A 21595-nucleotide genomic window follows, 5' to 3' on the forward strand; every position below is an offset into this window, starting at 1 on the left:
GATGCTAAGCTTCCTTTTATTTGTTTATTGGCCATTTGTATATCTTTGTGTAAATGTCTATTCAAAACGTTTTCTCATTTTTAAATTGGGTTTTCTTTTTATTATTGAATTTTAAGGATTCTTTGATATGCTAAATAGAAGTCCCTTATCAGATATATGACTTGCAGATATTTTCTCCCATTCTGTGAGTTGTCTTTTCACTCACTTGATCGTGTCTTTTGTAGCACAAATGTTTTTTAATTTTGGTGAAGTGCGATTTATCTATTTCTTGTTTTGTTGCTTGTGCTTTTGCATCACATCGAAGAAACCAAAGCCTAGTCCAAGGTTATGAAGGTTTACCCCCTGTTTTCTTTTATGAGGTTTATAGTTTTATCTCTTAAGTTTACATCTTTGATCCATTTCAAGTTAATTTTTATATATGGTGAGGTGGGAGGAGATTAACCTTTTGAACGAGGAATATCACAACTAAAATGTCAACTAAAATTATAGCTTTGTACACTTAATGCCTATAAGATTTGTTTTTTTGATTTTAAAAGTCATTTAACTAGCCTAGTTTCAAAACTATAACTCTCATTTGAAAGCAACTGCTGCAGCTAATTAGGTCAAAACCTCTTAGCTTTGGAAATGAGAAATTGTGGGTCAGGAAATCAGTACTTGACTGTTTTTTGTCCAATCTGGCAACGATCACTGATGGCTGCTTGAAGTCCTAAGTGAGAAGTTTATGGAAAACTCTGTAATAGATCATTTGGTAACACCAAATTCCAGTGAATAATCTTAACATCACTAAATATGGGATACCTAGACATTATGTTTCTTCAAGTGTGATGCAATAGGAAGTACATACTACTGCCTATGAAATATTTTTGCCAAGATAATTGAATCTTAATCTAATCGTACTTCTAGATCTAACTACCAGTTTACAAAAAATATGGAGGCTCATGGAACAAGAAAAACAATACTACGTGGATACAATCAGCTAAATCCAGAATGTGGGAAAATCTAGAGGACAAATGATCCAGTCTATTCACCCAAAATATAGTATAAAAAAGAGATGGGGAAGTGTTATAGACTAAAATAATCTTAAGAGACATATCAACCAAATAAATTATATGGATGTCCTCTTCCTGAGTTGTTCAGGTACAGAATAGGTGTAATATACATGGTAATACTATCCGTTTCTAAAATGAGTGAACACCTTTGGAGTGAATTAAAGTTTTACTCAAAACATTCCCAAGGTGACTTTGTGCTCATTAAGTTAGAAACTGTAGATACAAGTAACTGCATTTTAAAGAGATTCCAAGGAAATCATTCTTATCTATAAATTCTGGAGAGAAAAGAATTAATTATTTTTGTTACCTTACTTCAATTACTAGTAGACCCTGTTTTCCTTCTCAAGTAGAATACATATCAATGAGTAGGAGTATATTTTAACAGTCACTGTATTGCTCTGTAACCATAAAAACATACTGATCCATTTCCATTTGAGCACAGAAGCTAAATCAGGTCCAAGTGAAATGCTAAGAAAGTCATCTCCAACTGGGATGCCAACTGAAGCTTCAGGTTTTCATGACAGATCTAAAGTTCCCCCAAATCCTGAGTAAACGGAACTTTGGAGTCAGGCATACCTGTAACTATTCCTAGTTCTGATATATGATAATTTGATGAATTTGGGCAGGTAACAATTTTTAAAAACAACTCTGTTGAATTTACAAGGTATAATTTACAAGTTTCAAATGCACAGTTTCATGATTTTAGTAAATTTATACCGTTGTGCAACCATCACCAAAGTCTAGTTTTAAATTTCCATCACTCAGGCTTCCCTGGTGGCACAGTGGTTAAGAATCCGCCTGCCAGTGCAGGGGACACAGGTTTGAGCCCTGGTCTGGGAAGATCCCACATGCCGCGGAGTAACTAAGCCCGTGCGCCACAACTACTGAGCCTGCACTCTAGAACACATGAGCCACAACTACTGAGCCCGCATGCCACAACTACTGAAGCCCACTCACCTAGAGCCTGTGCTCGGCAACAAGAGAAGCTACCGCAATGAGAAGCCCGCTCACCGCAAGGAAGAGTAGCCCCCGCTCGCCACAACTAGAGAAAGCCCCATTCAGCAGTGAAGACCCAATGCAGCCAAAAATAAATAAATAAATAAAATTTATTAAATTTCCATCACTCCATAAAAGTTCTCTCATGCCTATATTCAGCCAAATGTGGCTCCCAGCCCAAGCAATCATGGATGTGCTTTCCATATCTACAAATCTACTTTTTCTAGGAATTTCATGTTAATGGGACCATACAATACATAGTCTTTTGCAGCTGGTATGTTTTTAAGTTTCATCCATGTTATGGTATGTAGTTTCCTTTTTATTGCCAAACAGTGTTCCATTGTATGGATATACCACATAGTTTACTCATTCACAAATTGAAGGACATTTGGATTGTTTCTACTCTTCATCTATTATGAGTAATGCCACTATGAACATTTGTACGCAAGTCTGTGGATATATGCTTTCATTTCTCTTGGATATATACCTAGGAGTGGAACTGCTGGGTATGGTAATTTTATGTTTAACTTTTTGAAAAACTGCCAACTGCTTTCCAAAGTTGCTGCAGCGCTGTACATTCCTACCAGCAATGTATGAGAGTTCCAGTTTCTCCACATCTTTGCTAACATTTGTTATGTTTTCTTTCTGATTATAGGCATTCTGGTGAGTATGAAGTGATATCTCATTATGATTTTAATTTGGATTAAATGATTAATGATGTGGAGCATCTTTTCACATGCTTATTAGCCATCCATAAATCTTCATTGGTGAAATGTCTATTCAAATCTTTTGCCCATTTTTAAATTAGGTAATGTGTCTTCTTATTGTTATAATGTTCTTAATATTTTCTGGATACAAGTGCTTTGTTGGATATATGATTTGCAAATATTTTCTTCTAGTCCATGGCTTGTCTTTATCTTTTCTTAATACATGAATTAAAAGTTTTAAATTTCTATTAAGTATAATTTGTCAATTTTTTTCCTTCATGGATCATGACTCTGGTGTCATATCTAAGCAATCTTTAACTCAACATCAAAAGATTTTTCTGTTTTCTTCTGGAATGTATAGACTTTTAGCTCTTTTACATTTAGGTCTATGATCCATTTGAATTAATTTTTATGTATAGTGTGAGGTAAGGGTCAAAGTTCTCCCCACCACCACCACAGGTATTCAATTATCCCAACACTATTTGTATTAAAAAAATTTTTTTACTCTTTCCCTATTGAATTGTTTTAGCACGTTTGTTGAAAATCAAATGACCATAAATGTAAAGGTTTATTTCTGGGCTGTCTATTCTGTTCCATTGATCTATATGTCTATACTTGTGGCAATACCACACTGTATTCATTAGTGTAGTAGCTTTATAAGTTTTCAAATTGGGTAGCAGAACTCTGTCACCTTTGCTTTTCTTTTTCAAAATTGCTTTGGCTATTCTGGTTCCTTTACATTTCCATATAAGTGTTAGAATCAAACTTGTCAATTTCTAAAAAGAAAAAGGGCTGCTAGGGTTTTGATAGAGATTATATATATATTTTTTCAACATCTTTATTGAAGTATAATTGCTCTACAATGGTGTGTTAGCTTCTGCTGTATAATAAAGTGAATCAGCCACACATATCCACATATCCCATATCCCCTCCCTCTTGTCTCCCTCACACCCTCTCTGTCCCACCTCTCTAGGTGGTCACAAAGCACTGAGCTGATCTCCCTGTGCTATTCAGCTGCTTCCCACCAGCCATCCATTCTACATTTGGTATTGTATACATGTCCATGCCACTCTCACTTCACCCCAGCTTACCCTTCCCCCTCCCCATGTCATCAAGTCCATTCTGATAGAGATTATATTGAATCTATAGATCAATTTGGAGAGAACTGTCAACAATTGTTCAATCCATGATCATGGTATGTTTATTTACCTAGATCTTTGATTTCTCTCAGCAATGTTTTGTAGTTTTCAGTGTATAGGTCTTGCATTACTTTCATTACATTTATTTGGATTTTTCTGATACTCTTGTAAATGGAATTGTTTTCCTTACTTAATTTTCAGATTGTTAGCTGTTGGCATTTATAAATATATTGATTTCTGCATGTAGATCTTGGTAGACTTAATTTTTTTAAGCCCCCATTTTGTCATGTGTAAAAAGGAAATAGCTGCCTAGCAAGATTTTATGCAGAATAATATACATAAAAATTCAACAGAAGGCTAGAAATGAAGCCCTCCCCCACACAAAAAAATTCAGTCACCTAAAATGTGAGGCCACATTATTTTGAGGAAAGGGAAATGACCAGGATGAGCCTGATGCAGAAGGCAGGAGCCAGTTGCCAACAGCATTTGCATAATGAAGGCGTTTTGCTGCATTTTCATTAGTGTAGTAAATAGATGTTTGTTGATATTTTCTAGCATCTGCATGTGGTGATTTTATAATCAGAAGAAAACAAATGTTACTTCTTAAAAAGTAAAAATTAGTAATCCATTTAATCTCATAAAGAGGAAAAGTAAAAAGACACAGAAATGCTTGAATTCAATTTGCTGAGACCAATTAAATATAATTCCATGAAAACTACACAGTGCTAGGCACTGGGGCCAGAAAAGTAAGACATGTAATTTATGAACTACTGCAAAGTTCAGCAGGCTGAGGTACCTCAATGACTACTGAAGCAGATGCAGGGAAGACAGATTCCCCCGAGGCCTCCTACTCAGACTAACTTCTCAAATTTCCAACAACTATGGCAGCTTTATTTTGATCTTTTCTTTCTTTTCTTTCTTTCTTTTTTTTTTTTTTTTTTTTTTTTTTTTTTTTTTTTTTGCGGTACACGGGTCTCTCACTGCTGTGGCCTCTCCCGTTGCGGAGCACAGGTTCCGGACGCGCAGGCTCAGCGGCCATAGGCTCACGGGCCCAGCCGCTCCACGGCATGTGGGATCTTCCCGGACCGGGGCACGAACCCGTGTCCCCTGCATCGGCAGGCAGACTCAACCACTGCGCCACCAGGGAAGCCCTCTTTTCTTTTTTTAAATTTTGGCTGTCCGGCTTGCGAGATCTCAGTTCCCCCACCAGGGATTGAATCCTGGGCCTTGGCAGTGAAAGTGAGGAATCCTAACCACTAGACCACCAGGGAACTCCCATACTTTGATCTATTTTTATATGTTGGGTTTCCATATAAGATTAAATTTGAATAAAGCATTCTATGCCTTTATAAGGTTTGAAAACCACTGTCTAATAAAAGAACAAAGTGAAACTGAGAAGCAGTCTGGTATCATAATATTGAACTGAGGGCTCATGTAGGGTGGGCCCAGATCACAGAATTCCTAAGTGGCAGGGCCGTGTTTGAAACTGGGGTTGTCTGATTTCAAAGCACAGAGTCTGGGTTCAGATAGGTACATATACTGAAGAGGTGTGAAGCAACATCATGCTGCTGTAAGGGAAGTGGTGAGCAATGAGGCTGGAATCGTTAAGCACCTACTCTTGTTCACTTGACTAAGGGCAAACCAGGCAAAGACAGATTGGTCTGGATTTGGAGGAATCGGTATAAATGCACGATTTCATGTGTCTGTACCATCGCAGCTCTGTTCACTGAAAAGGCCTACAAGCAATGATACACCAAGCTCATTCAATGGTGGGGTTAGCAAGGGTGTCTGCCGCCTCCTGCCCTCCCGGCAGGCTTTTCTGTCACATTCCATTGCGGTCTCGCCACAGACCAGATATCTTTCATCTGCCTGCGCCTCCTTCAGCCGGGTAAGCGGAGCCCCCAACTCCTGCCACGCCTTAAGGAGAAGACCGCAGCAGCCACCACCTCGGCGGCCATTTACGCCCGGCGAGACAAAACGCCGACAGGAAGAACCTGCCTGGGCGGTGACCCTGAAGGCGGAGCTGGAACCGAAGCCGGAAACGGCGCCGTGGGCGGGACTCCAACTTTGTTTCTTATTGGAGCTCACCGCTGCCAGTCTCGGCCTCCTCCCTCCGGTTCTCACCTCTTCCGCGCCGGCAGTCAGTAGGTGGCGGGCAGGGGCGGGCAGGGGCGAGTAGGGGCGGACGGCCACTTCCGGGTGGGGGAAAAAAGCTGGGCCGCGGGAGGGGCCGGGAAGAGGGAGGAGGAGGAAGAGGAACCGACGGACGGCGGCGGCTGTAGGTTGTTCGGTGGCGGCGGCTCCGGCTCTCTTACGGGCGCACTATGGACAGCCAGGGCCGGAAGGTGGTGGTGTGCGACAACGGCACCGGGGTAAGCTCTTCGCGGGGAGGCTGCAGCGGCTACAGGCTCGCGCAGGGGATGAGCGAGGGGCGCGCGGGCCCTTGGCACCCGGGACTGCACCCCTGGGCCCTCGGCTCCCGGGGCTGCACCGCTGGGCCCTCGGCCCCCGGGGCCAAGGGGCCAGGGCCTCGCTTCCCGCCTCCGTGGGTGTGGCGCGCGAGAGGGTCGGGCTCCTTGGTTTCCCCGAGCCCGCCACTCCCGCAGCTCGGGGTCAGGACGGCGGGCGAGGCCGGCACTGGATGGGGTTCCCACCTGCTGCCCGGCCGGGGCCGGCCCCGCACTGGAGCCTCGGGATTCTGGCTAAAGGGCCGGAGGGGTAAAAGGCTGGGTTTGTGTGTTCCAAAAGGGCTCCATTCCCCAGGGTCGCCGGTGTGTAAAAAGAAGATCAAGAGGCCTTCCTCTTCCTGTATAGTTGAAGATACTGAACGGGAGGCAGGAAACGGGTTTAAAGAAAAAAGGGAAGTGCTGTCATGCAGCGAACCTCAGTCCTTTCGCAGTGTTTGTTTTTTTGTTTTCTTGTTTTTTGAGGGAAAGGGAGACCAGATCGGCAGCGCATCATTTACTTTTTGTTCTGCATGCTGGAAATTTGGCCCAGGTGCAGCCCCGCAGAGACCAATGTGTTCCAGTGGTTGATCTTGCACCCTTTAAGGCCCAAGTGTTAATTCCACTAACCTTAGGGGAAGTTAATCAGTTTGGGTACCCCTCCTCCTTTTTTTCCTTACTTGCAGATTACAGGTAATGTTAGTATTTAAGATTCTAAAATGCAAATAATTGTAAATATCTGAGTAAAACACTGATTTAGAAATTATTTCAAAGTTGTTTCTTTCAATCACCCCCCCACCCCATTTTAAAAAATGTATTTTGGGCAGCAAAGTCAGCAAATTAGAAGACAGAAGTGTTATTATTTTGGATGAGTTCTGTAGTGATCACTTCCCCCTACATTACAACAAGTCCTAACCATCTTGGAGCTGCAGTATTTTGTGACTTTTATCCCCTTCCATAAATGTGATAGATGAATTAAAATAGATTTTATTTGAACTTTAAAGCCCTTTGGAAACTGGATTGTTGAGGGGAAAAAAGAGCTGATATTCACTGCTATAATGCTGCCCTTGATTGAATTTGTTAGACTTTTACAAGCAATGATGATATTAGCTTTATCTGACTTAAGTTAAAAACGGATGAGAGTAAGAAGAGTGTTATCATTTAATGGGACATCCATACAAAATGGAATAGTACTTAAAGAAAAGGAGGCAGGTCCACCACTATAGGAACATTTTTAAGATCTATTGTTAAGTTAAAAAAAAAGTTGTACAGCAATTCCATTTATGTGTGTGTTCTTCTTTATTAAAGATATTTATGTGTCCACAAAGGTATGTGTATATGAAAGTTTTGGCGGAATTCATAAGAAATGTATGTTCATAGTGGTTACCTGTGAGACTAGGGATAAGAGTGAGGTAAGGTGGGAAGGACTTCATCACCCTTCTGAATTATTGGAAAACTGTTCTTTGCTTTTTAACAAACCATGTATTGTTAAACTGTCTTTAAATGAAATTAACTATAAACATGTATTACTTCTACAGTTAAAACTCAGTTAAAGGTGCTTTTTAAAAAATATTAGCCTGATCCCCACTGTAGTCTCATATTGACCTCTAAATAAATGTAAATCTTTAAAAGTTGACGTTAATATATTTTGTTTTGTGAATATGTCAACTTTTTTCTTTAGAAATTGAAGTCAGTTATGTTTTAATGGATTCCTCCTCTTTGAAGGACAGTGAACCCTGTTTTTGTAGTATATGTTTTTTCATAATATTTAGGGGTTTTTTTTCTTCTTCTTTTTTAAAAAAATTTTCTTTTTGGCTGCACCGCATGCAGGATCTTAGTTCCCCGACCAGGGATCGAATCCGCGCTCTCCGAGGTGGAAGCGCGGAGTATTAACCACTGGACAACTGGGGAAGTCCCATAATATTTAGTTTTTATGTTACTATTTCATTAGTTTATCTGTGTTAGAAAACTGATTGTATATTATTGATTAGTCTTACGTCTAATCCATAATTTAAGAATCTTGTTTCTTAAGACAAAAGATCAGTTACTATGACATAAATAGAAAAGTGTAGTTAATTCAAACAAAAACTTACATATTTGGTGTTATGTTTCTAGTTACTTTAAAATTTTTATCCAGATTTTCTATAGTACATGGTAGACTTCAAATGAAGAAACAGCTCTGATGTGGTATGTAGTCATGAATGCTGTGATATTTCTGAAAATTCAGAGAATTAGGAACCACTTAGATTCTGTATTTCTTATGGTTATACTTCATAGTCTTTTTGATTTTATTTAGGTACCTGAAGGTCTAATGATTCCTCTATGATTAAATAAAGAAGATATTAAAATTAAATTTCTGAAAACTTATGGGAATAATTGTTACTCCAAAACAATTTGCCTGTTACACATTTTAGTTGTTAAAATTATAGGTATTTGAGAACTTGATTTTTTAAAAAATTTATTTATTTATGGCTGCGTTGGGTCTTTGTTGCAGTGTGTGGGCTTCTCATTGCGGTGGCTTCTCTTGTCGCGGAGCACGGGCTCTAGGCGTGCGGGCTTCAGTAGTTGTGGCGCGTGGGCTCTAGAGCGCAGGCTCAGTAGTTGTGGCGCATGGGCTTAGTTGCTCCATGGCATGTGGGATCTTCCGGGACCAGGGCTCGAGCCCGTGTCCCCTGCATTGGCAGGCGGATTCTTAACCACTGCACCACCAGGGAAGTCCCGAGAACTTGATTTTTTAAGCCCCTCTGGCAGGCCCTAAATCGAATGCCCTAAGAGTAGGTGAGTTCTTGTGATCACATGCCAGATGTTGGTCCCGCTCTTCTTCCTCACTAGCTCCCAAGCTGACCACTGTCTCTTTTCCTCCTAGAGGAGGAAAAGCTCATCCATATCCAGTACTTCATGCATTTCACCTTCATAACCATTCAAACCTAAAATGGAGCCTTCGTCCAAACCTGCACCTAAAATAGAGCTGCGGAAAGTGGCCAGATAGGTGAAAATGTGGAGATCTGCTTAGGCTTGGGTGCCTTTCAAGAGTTGGGCCTGGGCCCCTGGTGTTATATATTCTTTTACCAAACTTGGGTGATTTCGTCAACATTGAGTTAGTTCAGCAACAGTGAAGACTTCTGGAGTGCCTCCTGTGTGACTGGTATAATTTTTAGGGTCTAGTGATACAAAGTAGCTTATAGTGTTAGGTAATTATACTTTTACAATTCACATTTGTAGTATTATGGCCTTTATCAGGCTTATACAGATTTATATGATGAATTTAGGAGTGTTTGAATTAGAAACAAATCAGAAACAGGTTTGGTTTCACCCTATAAAATGCTTTGGAATAAATATAATAAATATTTTGGTGGTCTAAGATCAGAATAATCACTATGCAATTAAATTAATGTCAGTACCATCAATTTAAATTAATAAAGGAAAAATACAAATTAAATAAGCCCAAATGAGGCTTTATAAATCCCAGTTTATTTTTTGAGGGAGAAAGGTACTTTTAGAGCAAATGTAGATGAGCTTTTTTTTGTTGCTTGAAAGAACATTATATTGTTCATGTTCTTACCATTTGATGACTCAGTAGGAAGTAAGGGAGCCAGTTTAAACCACAGTGCTATGAAGAGGAAACTATATATGGTAAAATCTATTTCTTAAACACAGCCTTACTGCACACAATGAGAGAACTAAGCCACCAAGTCTTAAAATGATTGGAGTGGAGGGAGGTATCTCCAGGATTAAAAATGATACCAAACAGATAATTTAAAAAAGAATATTTTCTTTGTATTTTATTACATCGTGGTTTAGATGTTTTAAAAAATACTTTTTACGAGAAAGGAAATGCCAGGTTGTCTGTTGTCTGAGAAATAACATATAATTATTATTTATATGTAATTATTTTCTTGTTATTATAACTATTAATGCTTTCACATTTGAAATAATGTGAAATAGTGCAGCACTTGCCATTTTGACCAAACACTAGTACCCTGTAGTAATGCTAGCACTGGATTACTATGGCAGCATCTACTTCCAATAAGCTACTGCTTAAGCAGAATAAATGATTTCATTAATAAGTGATTGGTATCTTTAATTTGAACTAGAAGCCAAATTTCTATTTTTTATAAAGCACAGGAATAGTAGTTTACAATTATTTTTATAGTTTCAGGAGTTCTTAATTTTTTGTCATCTTACCTCAGGCACTTGGCAAATATTTTGTCCCATGAAGTATTCTCAGACAAGAATTTCAAGATGCAAACTACCCATCTATAATTGTTCACATTATATCAGTAAACATTGAGTGATGTGATTATGGATTTACCGTGTTGCACGTTTCCTAGTGTGTTTGGCTCAGAATGAGGGGAGGCACGTCAACCTTCGCAGCCTCCTCCCTGCACCAGGACTTGGCTCACGCCCCATCCCAGGTTCCTGCCCCACCTGTACCTTATGTTAATGATTTCTCACTTAAATCATTTGTTTACATTTAATATGCTAAAAATGCCCTTACAAACTTGTAGGTTCTTTTTTCATTCATTCTGTCATTTTTTTAAAGAATATTTATACCCATGTGAGCATGTTCAGTCTTGTGAATGGACACTTTTGACCCACCCAGTGTCCTTATCTGTTCATTATGTTAATACATAAGAATTTAATGTCTGCATTGTATTTGGTTTCTATATTTGGAACATATGTATAAATTATGACTAAAGCTGGTGATCATGACAAATTTTATTTATGTAGAAATTTGGATATGGTGGGGTAATGAGAAGAGATTCTCTGGTTTTGCATCTGATTTCAGTTCACGTCAAGTGAGCTGGCTTTTGATTTAAGGACAAAAGCGAGTTTGATTTAGAAGAGAAGCGTGTGAGAGGTTTTTTCATTTTCTTTTAATTTGAATAGAGTAGAAAATACTAAGTATTATTCTTTTCCTCTGTGGCAGTTGTCACTCCAACTCTTTCTGGGTCACATTGATAAATTATTTGGGAAGACATTGTGGAAAAATGGACTAGCATTTCTGAATTCTGTTGAACACATTTTTAGGGTGGGAAGTGTATTGCTCTTTATCAACCACTATTCAAATGGAGAGAGAGGTATGAGCAAGCAGGTAATCTATTGCATATGCCATCATATCACAGTAATTTCTGCCTTGGAAACTAATCTGGTCAGAATTGTATCATAGTTTTAGAAATGGGTATGTGGCTAAATGGTAAACTGAGCAGGACTAGGTTTTGTGAGTTTGGAAGAAAAGCTATCTGAGCAGTATGTTTTTTCTTTTTTCCTTTTTTTTTTTTTTTTTTGCGGTACGCGGGCCTCTCACTGTTGTGGCCTCTCCCGTTGCGGAGCACAGGCTCCGGACACGCAGGCTCAGCGGCCATGGCTCACAGGCCCAGCCGCTCCGCGGCATGTGGGATCTTCCCGGACCGGGGCACGAACTCGTGTCCCCTGCATCAACAGGCGGACTTTCAACCACTGCGCCACCAGGGAAGCCCTGAGCAGTGTGTTTTATGTAGGTTCTAAAATGTAAACGTGAACTGAGGAGATACGAATTCAGGTGGTATTGGAAATATGCAATTTTTAAATTTTGGGCAGATTTTTCATACCAGTAGCTTTAGTCTGCTAAAGACATGACTTCAACATATTTTTAAGAGCTCTATTTATAGAAGACTTGAAATTATGCATGGCAGAATGTTCTAGACTATTTATAATTAAATGTGGTTCATCAGCATCATTTCGAACAAGATTGTTTTTGCAGTAGAAAAATTTTATATTTTGGAGAGTTAGTCAGAAGTCAGTGAGTTTCAGGTAGTTGCTAACCTTTACCACTATCAAACAAAACGGTTCCGTGTATGTAACAGCTTTCTGTCCACTTTTGTGTTATTACTATCATGCGTCACATTCAGATACTGTTTTTCTCCTTAATTCTTCTAAGAGAATATGGACCTGAAGCCATGGGACAATAGACTTTCTCACTATTAAACATATTCTCTAGGTTAAAATAATCATAGTATCATACGAGTCAACAGCAAAACTTCTAATATTTATTGATCAGTTAAATAATATGCATTTAGTATGTGTCAGACACTGTTCTAGGTGCTTGGGATTCATCAATAGACACAAAAATCCTTGCACAGTGTACCATACATTGAATAAAGGCTTGTTAAGGGAGAGGGTAGAGACTGATTGCATTTCCTTTCTTTTATAGCTTCTTCCTCCCACCCTGAAGTTTTAAACTGCCTTTTCCTTGTAATGGCTGCTCTTAAAAATAAGACTAAACAGACTGTATTATTGGTATAAGAATTAAAAACCCTTGGTTCTATTTTCAGTTTTACTGTAGATTGTTAAATCTCCTAGTATATCCGTTTCTTATTAATAAAATGGAAGTATTATTAGAATCAGTGATATGTCCTCATTGGAGAAGTACACTATCTGAATATGAAATTATGTTATTTGGTATTACTGAATACGTTTGTCTAAATATAAAGATGTAAATAGCCCAAAATTCCTAATAAATGTTTATTTTAACTTGATGCTAGTCCAGGTGCCATTTGATCTTCCCATTTTCAAAAATGGGGTTGCTTAAGTGAATTGCCAGACATGAATGAAAAGCTGCTTTAGTTCTGTTCATTTTCTGACATTTCTCTTTTAAAAATCCTTAGCATTTGTTGAGTGAATTTGTCCCTTCCCCGCTGTGCATCAAGGCAGTGGGCTCCAGCATGAACTGCTTAGCTTAGCTCCCTGTGGTGGGGAGACCTAGGCACTAAATAAGCAGTTGACCAGTAAGGAAACGGGAACTCTGGTAGTAGTGCCATAAAGGAAATAAATGGAGGATATGATAGATGGGGTGACTACTTTGGGTAATTTGAAAGCAACAAAAGTTTAAAATATTGTATAAATGCAAAGCGGTACTTTTCAGATACAGTTTTTAAAAGGATAATATCATAAATACCTTGACACTAACCCACTTTTACTGTTCTTTTCCAGTTTGTGAAGTGTGGATATGCAGGCTCTAACTTTCCAGAACACATCTTCCCAGCTTTGGTTGGAAGACCTATTATCAGATCAACCACCAAAGTGGGAAACATTGAAATCAAGGTAATATTTTATTTATTGATAAATGAGGAGCAAAACCTGTGAGGTGTTCTTTGAATTAAGTAGTTTTAAAATGTGATGCCTTGAAAAGCAAAGGAGGAGGGCCGAATTTCTTATATTTAAAATTTTTATCAACACCTGAAGAAAGGCACCAGAAACTGAAGTTAATTTCATCTGACTTTAAGTATAGCTTGATGCCATTACTCTCTGAATGAAGTAAAATACTTAGGAAGATTTTTATGTTGATGTGAATACTATATTAGTGACTTAAAGTCCTATTACCTAATATAATTTTTAAAAGAAATCAGCCTGGTATTTTTATGTCTTTCAGTTCCATATATTTTTCTATGTTAGTGTCTCTTTGGGACCTAAGATTTTTCCTTCCCATGTTCTCATGGCCTGATCCCCCTACATTTTTATATAGCTAGTCAGGAAACACAGGATATAAATCTTATTGGTTCCTCTTTTCACCAGTATAACTGATTTCCATAGTGTGCAGGAGGAAGCTGTGCAAGTCTTTATTTGGCGTTGTATTTATCTTAGCACGAGGAGAGGGGAGGGAATATTGTCATTGCCTTCCTACTGTACTTAACATGAGAGACTGGATGTTAAGGATGATAGATTTTTATCTTCTATTAAAGGGATTGGAAATCAAGTGGGAGTTACAATATTGTAGAAGAAAAAGAACAGTCAAAAGTCAGTGGTCACCAATTGACTTAAATTTTTCAGGTGGCCTAGGGATCAGGTTATACAAAATGCAGTAGCATTTAGGGGCCCTTTTACTGAATCATTTGTGAACGGACTAGCATTGTTGGACAGTCCTATCTGGACAGTCCTTGGCAAGACTTCACTGAACTGTTAGTGTGTGAGTTAGCGTGTGCCTCTCTGGAACGTTTATTTGAGATGTCTAGGAAGGCGGTAATAGGTGGTAGAGGTTTGCTACTTGGTGGCTCTCTGCTGTTGGGACTAGAGAATTGAATTACACAATGAATAAAAATACAAACTGAAATTTAGGTTCTGTGTTAATTTTTTAAAGACTTAAAAGAGTGAATGATTCTGGCCTCTGTTTTGTTGTTACAATCAGAAGGGATACTCAATATGAGAGGTTTTTTGTTTTTGTTTTTGGGGTTTTTTTAGGGTCTTTTGGGAATTTTATGGAATTCTGTATTCTCTTTTTGTGAACTCCTTTCGTTCTGATTGAATGCAATCTTAAATGAAAACTTAAAATTTAGCTAATAATAGTGATAAGGATAAACTTTTTAATGATGTTGGAAGTCACACTTCTATTCAGTATCAGCCTTTTAAAGAAGAATGGCTTTTTTATATACTTTATGGATAATAACATTTTTGAGGTATTAAGATACATCACATATAGCTATTTTTATTGACCGGCATAGTCACAATCATTACCATTTTCTTGCTTTTTAAGGCCAAGTGATAGAAATGAAACTATATGATATTCTAATAAGACATTTTTGCTAAGGAATTCCCCAGTAGCATTCCTTGTATGGTTTGTCAGTCTGTGTTCGGTTGGCTCACTTCTGTTCAATCTGCTTAATCTTTTAAGTCTTTCAAGTTAATTTGTTCTTCCAGTAGAAGACAGTGAAAGAAAACAGACCTGTGTCAAATTTAACTTGACTACTAGAGCTTGGAAAGTCAACTCAAATACCCTTTACCTACTCAGCTAGACTTTTTCTGCTATTTATTTTCCTTAATTAAGGTTCTTAAATTCAGTAATGAATTAAAGAAATTTGACTTTTTTGGAATTCCTATGCCTAGTGGATTGATTTATACTTTTTGTGTCTTGTTAGCTAAAATGTGGTAGACTAAAAACTGGAAATTTAAATTGTTTAATGAGTTTATTTTCATTCAGGAGTATTAACTGTCCATGCTAATTCGGCCCTAATTGTTAACTCCGTAAACTGTAGTAGTACTGCATCTGACCTCGACCTAATTTGTCTCTATTGCTTGTATGTTTAAAAATTTCAGTGAGGATTTTATTTAGGCCTTTTCTGACTCTTACTTCTACCTTCTCTCTCTTCACCTTTCTTGACCTGTTGAAGTAGAATAACAAAAAGATGGTAAGTGAGGTTACACACATGCTCTCTGTTTGTTTTCCACTTTTGCTTGGTGGGACAGTAGTTGTTGTTTTGTGTCCCTTTGGTATTGGGGAGGGGGGGTAATTCCATATTTTAATTTTTTAATTTTTAAGTACTTTGATTTTTAACCTTTTTCATTGCTTCAATTTGGTAGCAACTAATTAAGTCCTATACTTTCCTGATTGCATACAATGGACCACATCAGAACTAATTACTAACATAGTTTTGAATTGTTTTCCTTGTGTTTTTTGTAGATGAATGTTATGATTAAAATGGAATGTGGTGTGCATTTTATTAGAAACCAAGTGGCTTTATTTAGGATATGTGTGATCCAGAAAATTGGGGTGAAGTTGTTGCATTTGGATAAATCCACTTTATTGACCATTGTTAAATTGAACACTGCCTGTCATAGCCTCTATATATATGTGTATATATTTGCATCCAGTACAGTATCATATGTGTATTTAATAAACTGAGTAAAATTTTAATCTACAAATGAACTATAAATAGTAAAGGGGGAGAAAAAGAGATTGACTTGTTTCCTATATTATCCTTATCGGTGAGCAGATTTTGCATTATCTGAGTATAAATAAGAAAAAGGTGAAAGTCTTGTAAGACTTTCACATAGACAATAGATTCTTCCTCTAAATAAATACCATTGTGTGGCACCTTTTTCTTTTGAACTAGAACTAGGCGCATCCCAGGCAATTGACTCTTTCATCATATTTTTCTGTGATAGTCAAAGTGCTTTCTGTAGTAGATATTTTCAAGTTTGTTTGTTTTTAATATTATTTGTAAGCAGCTTTGACAGAGATTAATATCAGGCCTTTCTAGTGATATGTATTTTAACTAGTAACAGTAACTTTGTGAAGTTTTCTTTTGAATAAACAAAAGCATTTAAAAGTGGAAATTCCTACATTTATCCTAAATAAAAGATCATGCATTTGTCTTAAAATCTGAAGGAGATTAAGAAAAAAGTGTACTTGTAGAGAACAGTGTAGGCTTAATGTTTTTTATGAAATTTTGTTCTAGGAATTTAATTGTGGTTTTAAAGTATATTTGCTCTACTTTTAATTTGAGGTGACATTGTTCAGAATGATTCTTGGCAAATCTCATCTACACTGCCTGCTTTTCATAAAATATAAATGCCTTTAAAACAACATCTCAGACAGTTACTGTAATTTTTCATTGTTTCAGGTAATAGGTGATGGTTTAGGCTTGGTCCAATGATGAGGTGGGTGGTAAAAAACTAAGGCCTGATCTGATGATGGCTTATAATTTTGGTCTTGGAGTTGTGGACAAGTTACATAAAGCTTTTAGCATTTTGGGGTTTTGGAAGTTAAAATGTTCTAAGGAAAACTATATGTTTTGGGATTTTTTGAAATAAAATTTTAGATATGGATACATTTTTAAATTAGGTAGCTTGAGTTAGTCAAGACTATTTGCACTAATTTGATAAGTTAATACTCATTTTCTTCCATTTTAAATGCCCTCTTTGGGCTTCCCTGGTGGCGCAGTGGTTGAGAGTCCGCCTGCCGATGCAGGGGACACGGGTTCGTGCCCCGGTCCGGGAAGATCCCACATGCCACGGAGCGGCTGGGCCCGTGAGCCATGGCCACTGAGCCTGTGCATCCGGAACCTGTGCTCCGCAACGGGAGAGGCCACAACAGTGAGAGGCCCACGTAACACCCCCCCACACACACCCTCTTTGTTCAGAGGGATGGTAAGATACTCAATGCCAGATGTTTTTTTCAGTTAATTATTTATGGTATGTGTGCCCTAGAAGTAGATCCATGACACTTTTATTTTGAGTTGGCATTAGATCAGACATACATAAGCCCCTATTCTTGCATGGAATAAAAACTAAACAGTCTGATGAAATCAGACCAGACTTATACTAAATTTGTTGAAATGTAGTTGTGAATATATATCGATGATATAAACCATCTAATTATCTGATCTGTTATTACCTTGTATAACACAAAGAAAGATATATTCTAGAAGAAAGTAACAAAATTGTATATTAAGTTATATTGATGGCCAAAAGTAATATATGTACTTGGAGGTATAAATGCCTCCCCCTAACATTTTATTAAGAAGTGTTTAGAATACACGGCAAAGTTGAAGGAATTTTGCAGTGAAACCCATACATCCATCACCTAGATTATGATATTAATGTTTACTATACTGATATGTCACATATCTATCCATTTATCCATCTGTCAGTCCATCAGTGTATCTTGTCTTTTGATGTATTTGAAATTATCAGTATACTTCTCCATAAGTAATTCAACAAATGCATGTCAGTTACTAGAGTTCACAAATATAGATTTTTAGTTTTGCATTTTCCTATCAGCTGATTCTAACTAGTTAATATTTAAGCAATTTGAGTATTAAATTATGGTAAATTAACTTTATACAAAATTAGTTGCAACAGAAAAGTTTTAGTGAACATTTCTAGCATGTGCTTTAACTTTGTTTTTCCTTTTTGTTGTTGCTTTCAGTGGATTTTCCAGAAATCTGTTTGTTTTTTATTGTTGTTTTTAGAGTCTTCACCCTTGTTTATCTCTTCTCTTTTTTTTTTAATTGTTATTTTTAAAAGTTTTAAAGTCATACATGTATTTAAACTTCTGTTTTAAAATATCTTAAGGTCTTATAGCAAATAGTAGCTATTTCTGATACTAGTGGTTTTTTTTAATTGAATTCATCAGTATATGTAGAAATCAAGATTATTTAGTATTTTGACTAGCCGATTTCTAAAATAAGTTTAAATTCTGGGGCATCATTAGCCTTATTATACACACAAAATTTGACTTTTGAAATGTGGGTCATCTTAAGTATGCTGTCATTGGAGACAAGACTTGTGAGTATTCTGCTTCGTGTGTAATAGCATAGTTTTCCAGTATTATACTTTAAGATTGAAGATGTTGCTCATGAGATAATTTTAAAGAAGAATTGCTTCTCTTTGTCTTAATTTTTTGTATCTCTACAAATTATCATTCATCTTGGTGAGGCATATATTGAAACTTAATTTCAATTCTAATTGAGGCATATATAGGTAGAAGTTTGTGAAATTTACAAGTTATGTGGTTGGTGCGTATGTCCATTCTTATAGTGCAATAAAAAATCCTTTTATTTTTTGCTTCTCATTATGCTTTATAGTACTTACACTTATCATTTTGATATTTAGTACAAAGAAATGTGCTGCATGCATTGAGCATTTTTCTACACGTTTTTTTTTTCCCTGATGTGCTATCTCACATATCACAGGCCTTATTTTTTGAACCTTTGAGCAAAAGAAACAGATGAAACCTCATACAAAACCTTCCAAAATATGAAAATGTGGGGTTTATTTGTGCTAATGCTCTTCTTTTGGAAACATATGTATTAAAGGTAAGGTCAATTTATTGATTTAAACCACGCTGTACATAAAAATTTATTATTCCTGATTAAGATTTGCAAGGCATTGTTCATGAAAGAAAAGATCTTTTTAACTTGTGGAATGAAGAACTTTGTCTGAAAGTGCCAGAAAGATTAAAATTAATTATTCCCAAGTTTTCCAAAATATTATGGGAGGATAATTTTCTGAAGGTATTTTATATAAAAATTTGGTCTAAAGCTTTGATATTATAATTTTCTAGGATCTTATGGTTGGTGATGAGGCAAGTGAATTACGCTCAATGTTAGAAGTTAATTACCCAATGGAAAATGGCATAGTACGAAATTGGGATGACATGAAACACCTGTGGGACTATACATTTGGACCAGAGAAACTTAACATAGATACCAAGAATTGTAAAATCTTGCTCACAGAACCTCCTATGAACCCAACCAAAAACAGAGAGAAGATTGTAGAGGTAAGTTTTTAGATGGGTTGCGCATATATGTGTTTCTGTGATGTGATGTTACAGCACATGTTTTTTCTTTTATCTTACCATTGTCCTTAAGAATAAAGGGAATAAGAATAATTGTTATTTTCTCCCAGATCCTATTTATTGAGCACCTAACTATGTTAGTCATTACTTATAAGTAGAATATACCAGTAAGCAAAGCGAAGTCCTGCTGCCATGGAGTTTATCCTCTAGCAGGGGAAAACAAACCAAAAGAGCAAAAAGTGAGTTAATTAAATGATTTGTTAGAAGATAATAGATGCTAAAGGGAAAAAAAAGAGTAGGTTAAGGGGGGTGGGGAATGTAGGGAGGCTGCGTTTTTCATAGAATGTGGTAGTATGTGTCTGTGAGAAGGTGATATTTAAACAAAGGGAGTTAGCCAGAATATATTTGGGAAGAGCATTCCAGGCAAAGGGAGTAGCCAGTGTAAAGGTCTTGAAATGGGAGCAAGCCTGGCATATTAGAGAGTCAGCAAGGAAGCCAGTGTGGGAGAGCAACAGGAGATGAGGTGGGAGAAGTAATGGGGGCATTCTAGGGCCGTGTAGGCTCTAATAGGGAATTAGATTTAAACTCCAAGTGAAATGTAGAGCTATTACAAGGAAGGGACATGCTCAGATTTAGGTTCCTGTGGCTGCTGTGTTGAACGTAGATAGGACATAAGGAGGCAAGGGTACAAGAGAGACCAGTTTGGAGACTTTTTCAGTTACCTAAGCACAAGATAATGATGGTTAGGATTAGGGGTAGTAGCAGAGAAGGCAATGAGAAGTGGCCAGATTGTGGCTCTGTTTTGAAGGAAGGGCCAAAATATATTCTGATTTCTTAGAGTGGGTAATAGAGGGATAACTGCACAGATTTCGCTTGAGTAACTGGAGGATGGGGAAAGACTGAGATAGTAGAACAGGATTTGGGAGGGAAATGGATCAGGAGTCCAGTTTTGGACATGTTAGGTCTTCATTAGACATCCAAGAAAAAATGTCAAGTAGATGGTTATTAAGATCAAGTTCAGGAGAGAAGTCTGGGACTGGAGATAAAAACTTGGGAGAGTCATGAGGATATAGATAATATGGTTCACCGAAGAAGTGAGAGTAGACAGAGGTGAGAGAGCGAAGGGCCAGGGAGACAGAGGAGAGCTGGGAAAGGAGGTTGAAACGGCTAATGAGGTAGGCAGTTCCAGAGAGCAAAAAGTCTACATTCTTAAGAGTTTAGATAGGTAACTTTTCAAGGTTGTCTTTCATTTTGTTATATATGAGATAGGAACTTTTAATTGCTTTGTATTTTAGTAGCTTTCCAGATACTACTTAATGTAAATATCTTGTTTTACTCAGTGGCTATGTTTAGATGTTGATGGAAATTTTGGAAGAGATTTAGAATTTTTATATTAAGTGTTTTAAAATTTGAGATCATGATTTTAGCTACAGAATCCATATCATTTCTTATGGTTCGTATTTTATTACTTTTTTCCACTAGCCACCCCTAAAACTATGAAAGATGGGCTTTATTGTATTAGCTCATATTTTAATGGCATTCTACACTTTGTGAATGGTTTACAATCACTAATACTTTGTGATGGATAAGTAGTCATTTGTAATTGCTATTTATTTTTAGCAGCTCATTACAAAATCAGAGTGCAGAGATATTTTTGCATTAAATCAAAAGGTTACTACACAAGGAAACCTTTCGGAAAGTAACACAATACCAGAATGAAAACCAAGTTTTCTTTCAAATGAAAAGTTAGGGAGATGACAGGTATAGTGTCGTCCACTAACTAGCTGTTTGACTAGGACACATATTTTTTTAATCTGCAAAAATGACAAGAATTAGTCTTACTGCACTCTAAGGTCTCATCTTTAGTTTAATGCTCTTTTTTACTCACGAGTGCAAATTTGGCTATGACTGATAATGCCCTACTTTAATCTCATCCAGAAAGTTGTATTAGAACTACAAATACTTTTTAATGATCTTATAAGTAAAAACAAATTCTCACAGACTGTCAAGTTGATAAATGCAAATACAGTTGACCCTTGAACAATGCAGGGTTAGGGGTGCCAACCCCCCTCGGTCAAACATTTGTGTATAACTTTACATTTGGCCCTCTTTATTCCAGTTCTGCATCACTGGATTCAGCCAATCTTGGATCATGTAGTGGTATAGTATTTATTTACTGAAAAAAACCTGCAATTAAGTGGACCTG

General features: G+C 37.2%; 1 protein-coding gene across 1 annotated transcript in view; it reads left to right on the plus strand.

Annotated features, from left to right (window-relative positions):
* The first annotated feature begins 6094 nt into the window (after positions 1-6094).
* ACTR2 (actin related protein 2) overlaps positions 6095-21595 on the plus strand; it is a 35446-nt gene continuing 19945 nt past the window's right edge. The window contains exons 1-3 of the mRNA XM_060117113.1: positions 6095-6263; positions 13308-13418; positions 19156-19371. Coding sequence (XP_059973096.1) covers positions 6216-6263; positions 13308-13418; positions 19156-19371 — 375 coding nt within the window. The 5' untranslated portion in view covers positions 6095-6215. The remainder of the gene's footprint in view (positions 6264-13307; positions 13419-19155; positions 19372-21595) is intronic.

The sequence above is a fragment of the Mesoplodon densirostris genome, chromosome 14, assembly GCF_025265405.1.
Source record: "Mesoplodon densirostris isolate mMesDen1 chromosome 14, mMesDen1 primary haplotype, whole genome shotgun sequence".
Taxonomy (NCBI): Eukaryota; Metazoa; Chordata; class Mammalia; order Artiodactyla; family Ziphiidae; genus Mesoplodon; species Mesoplodon densirostris.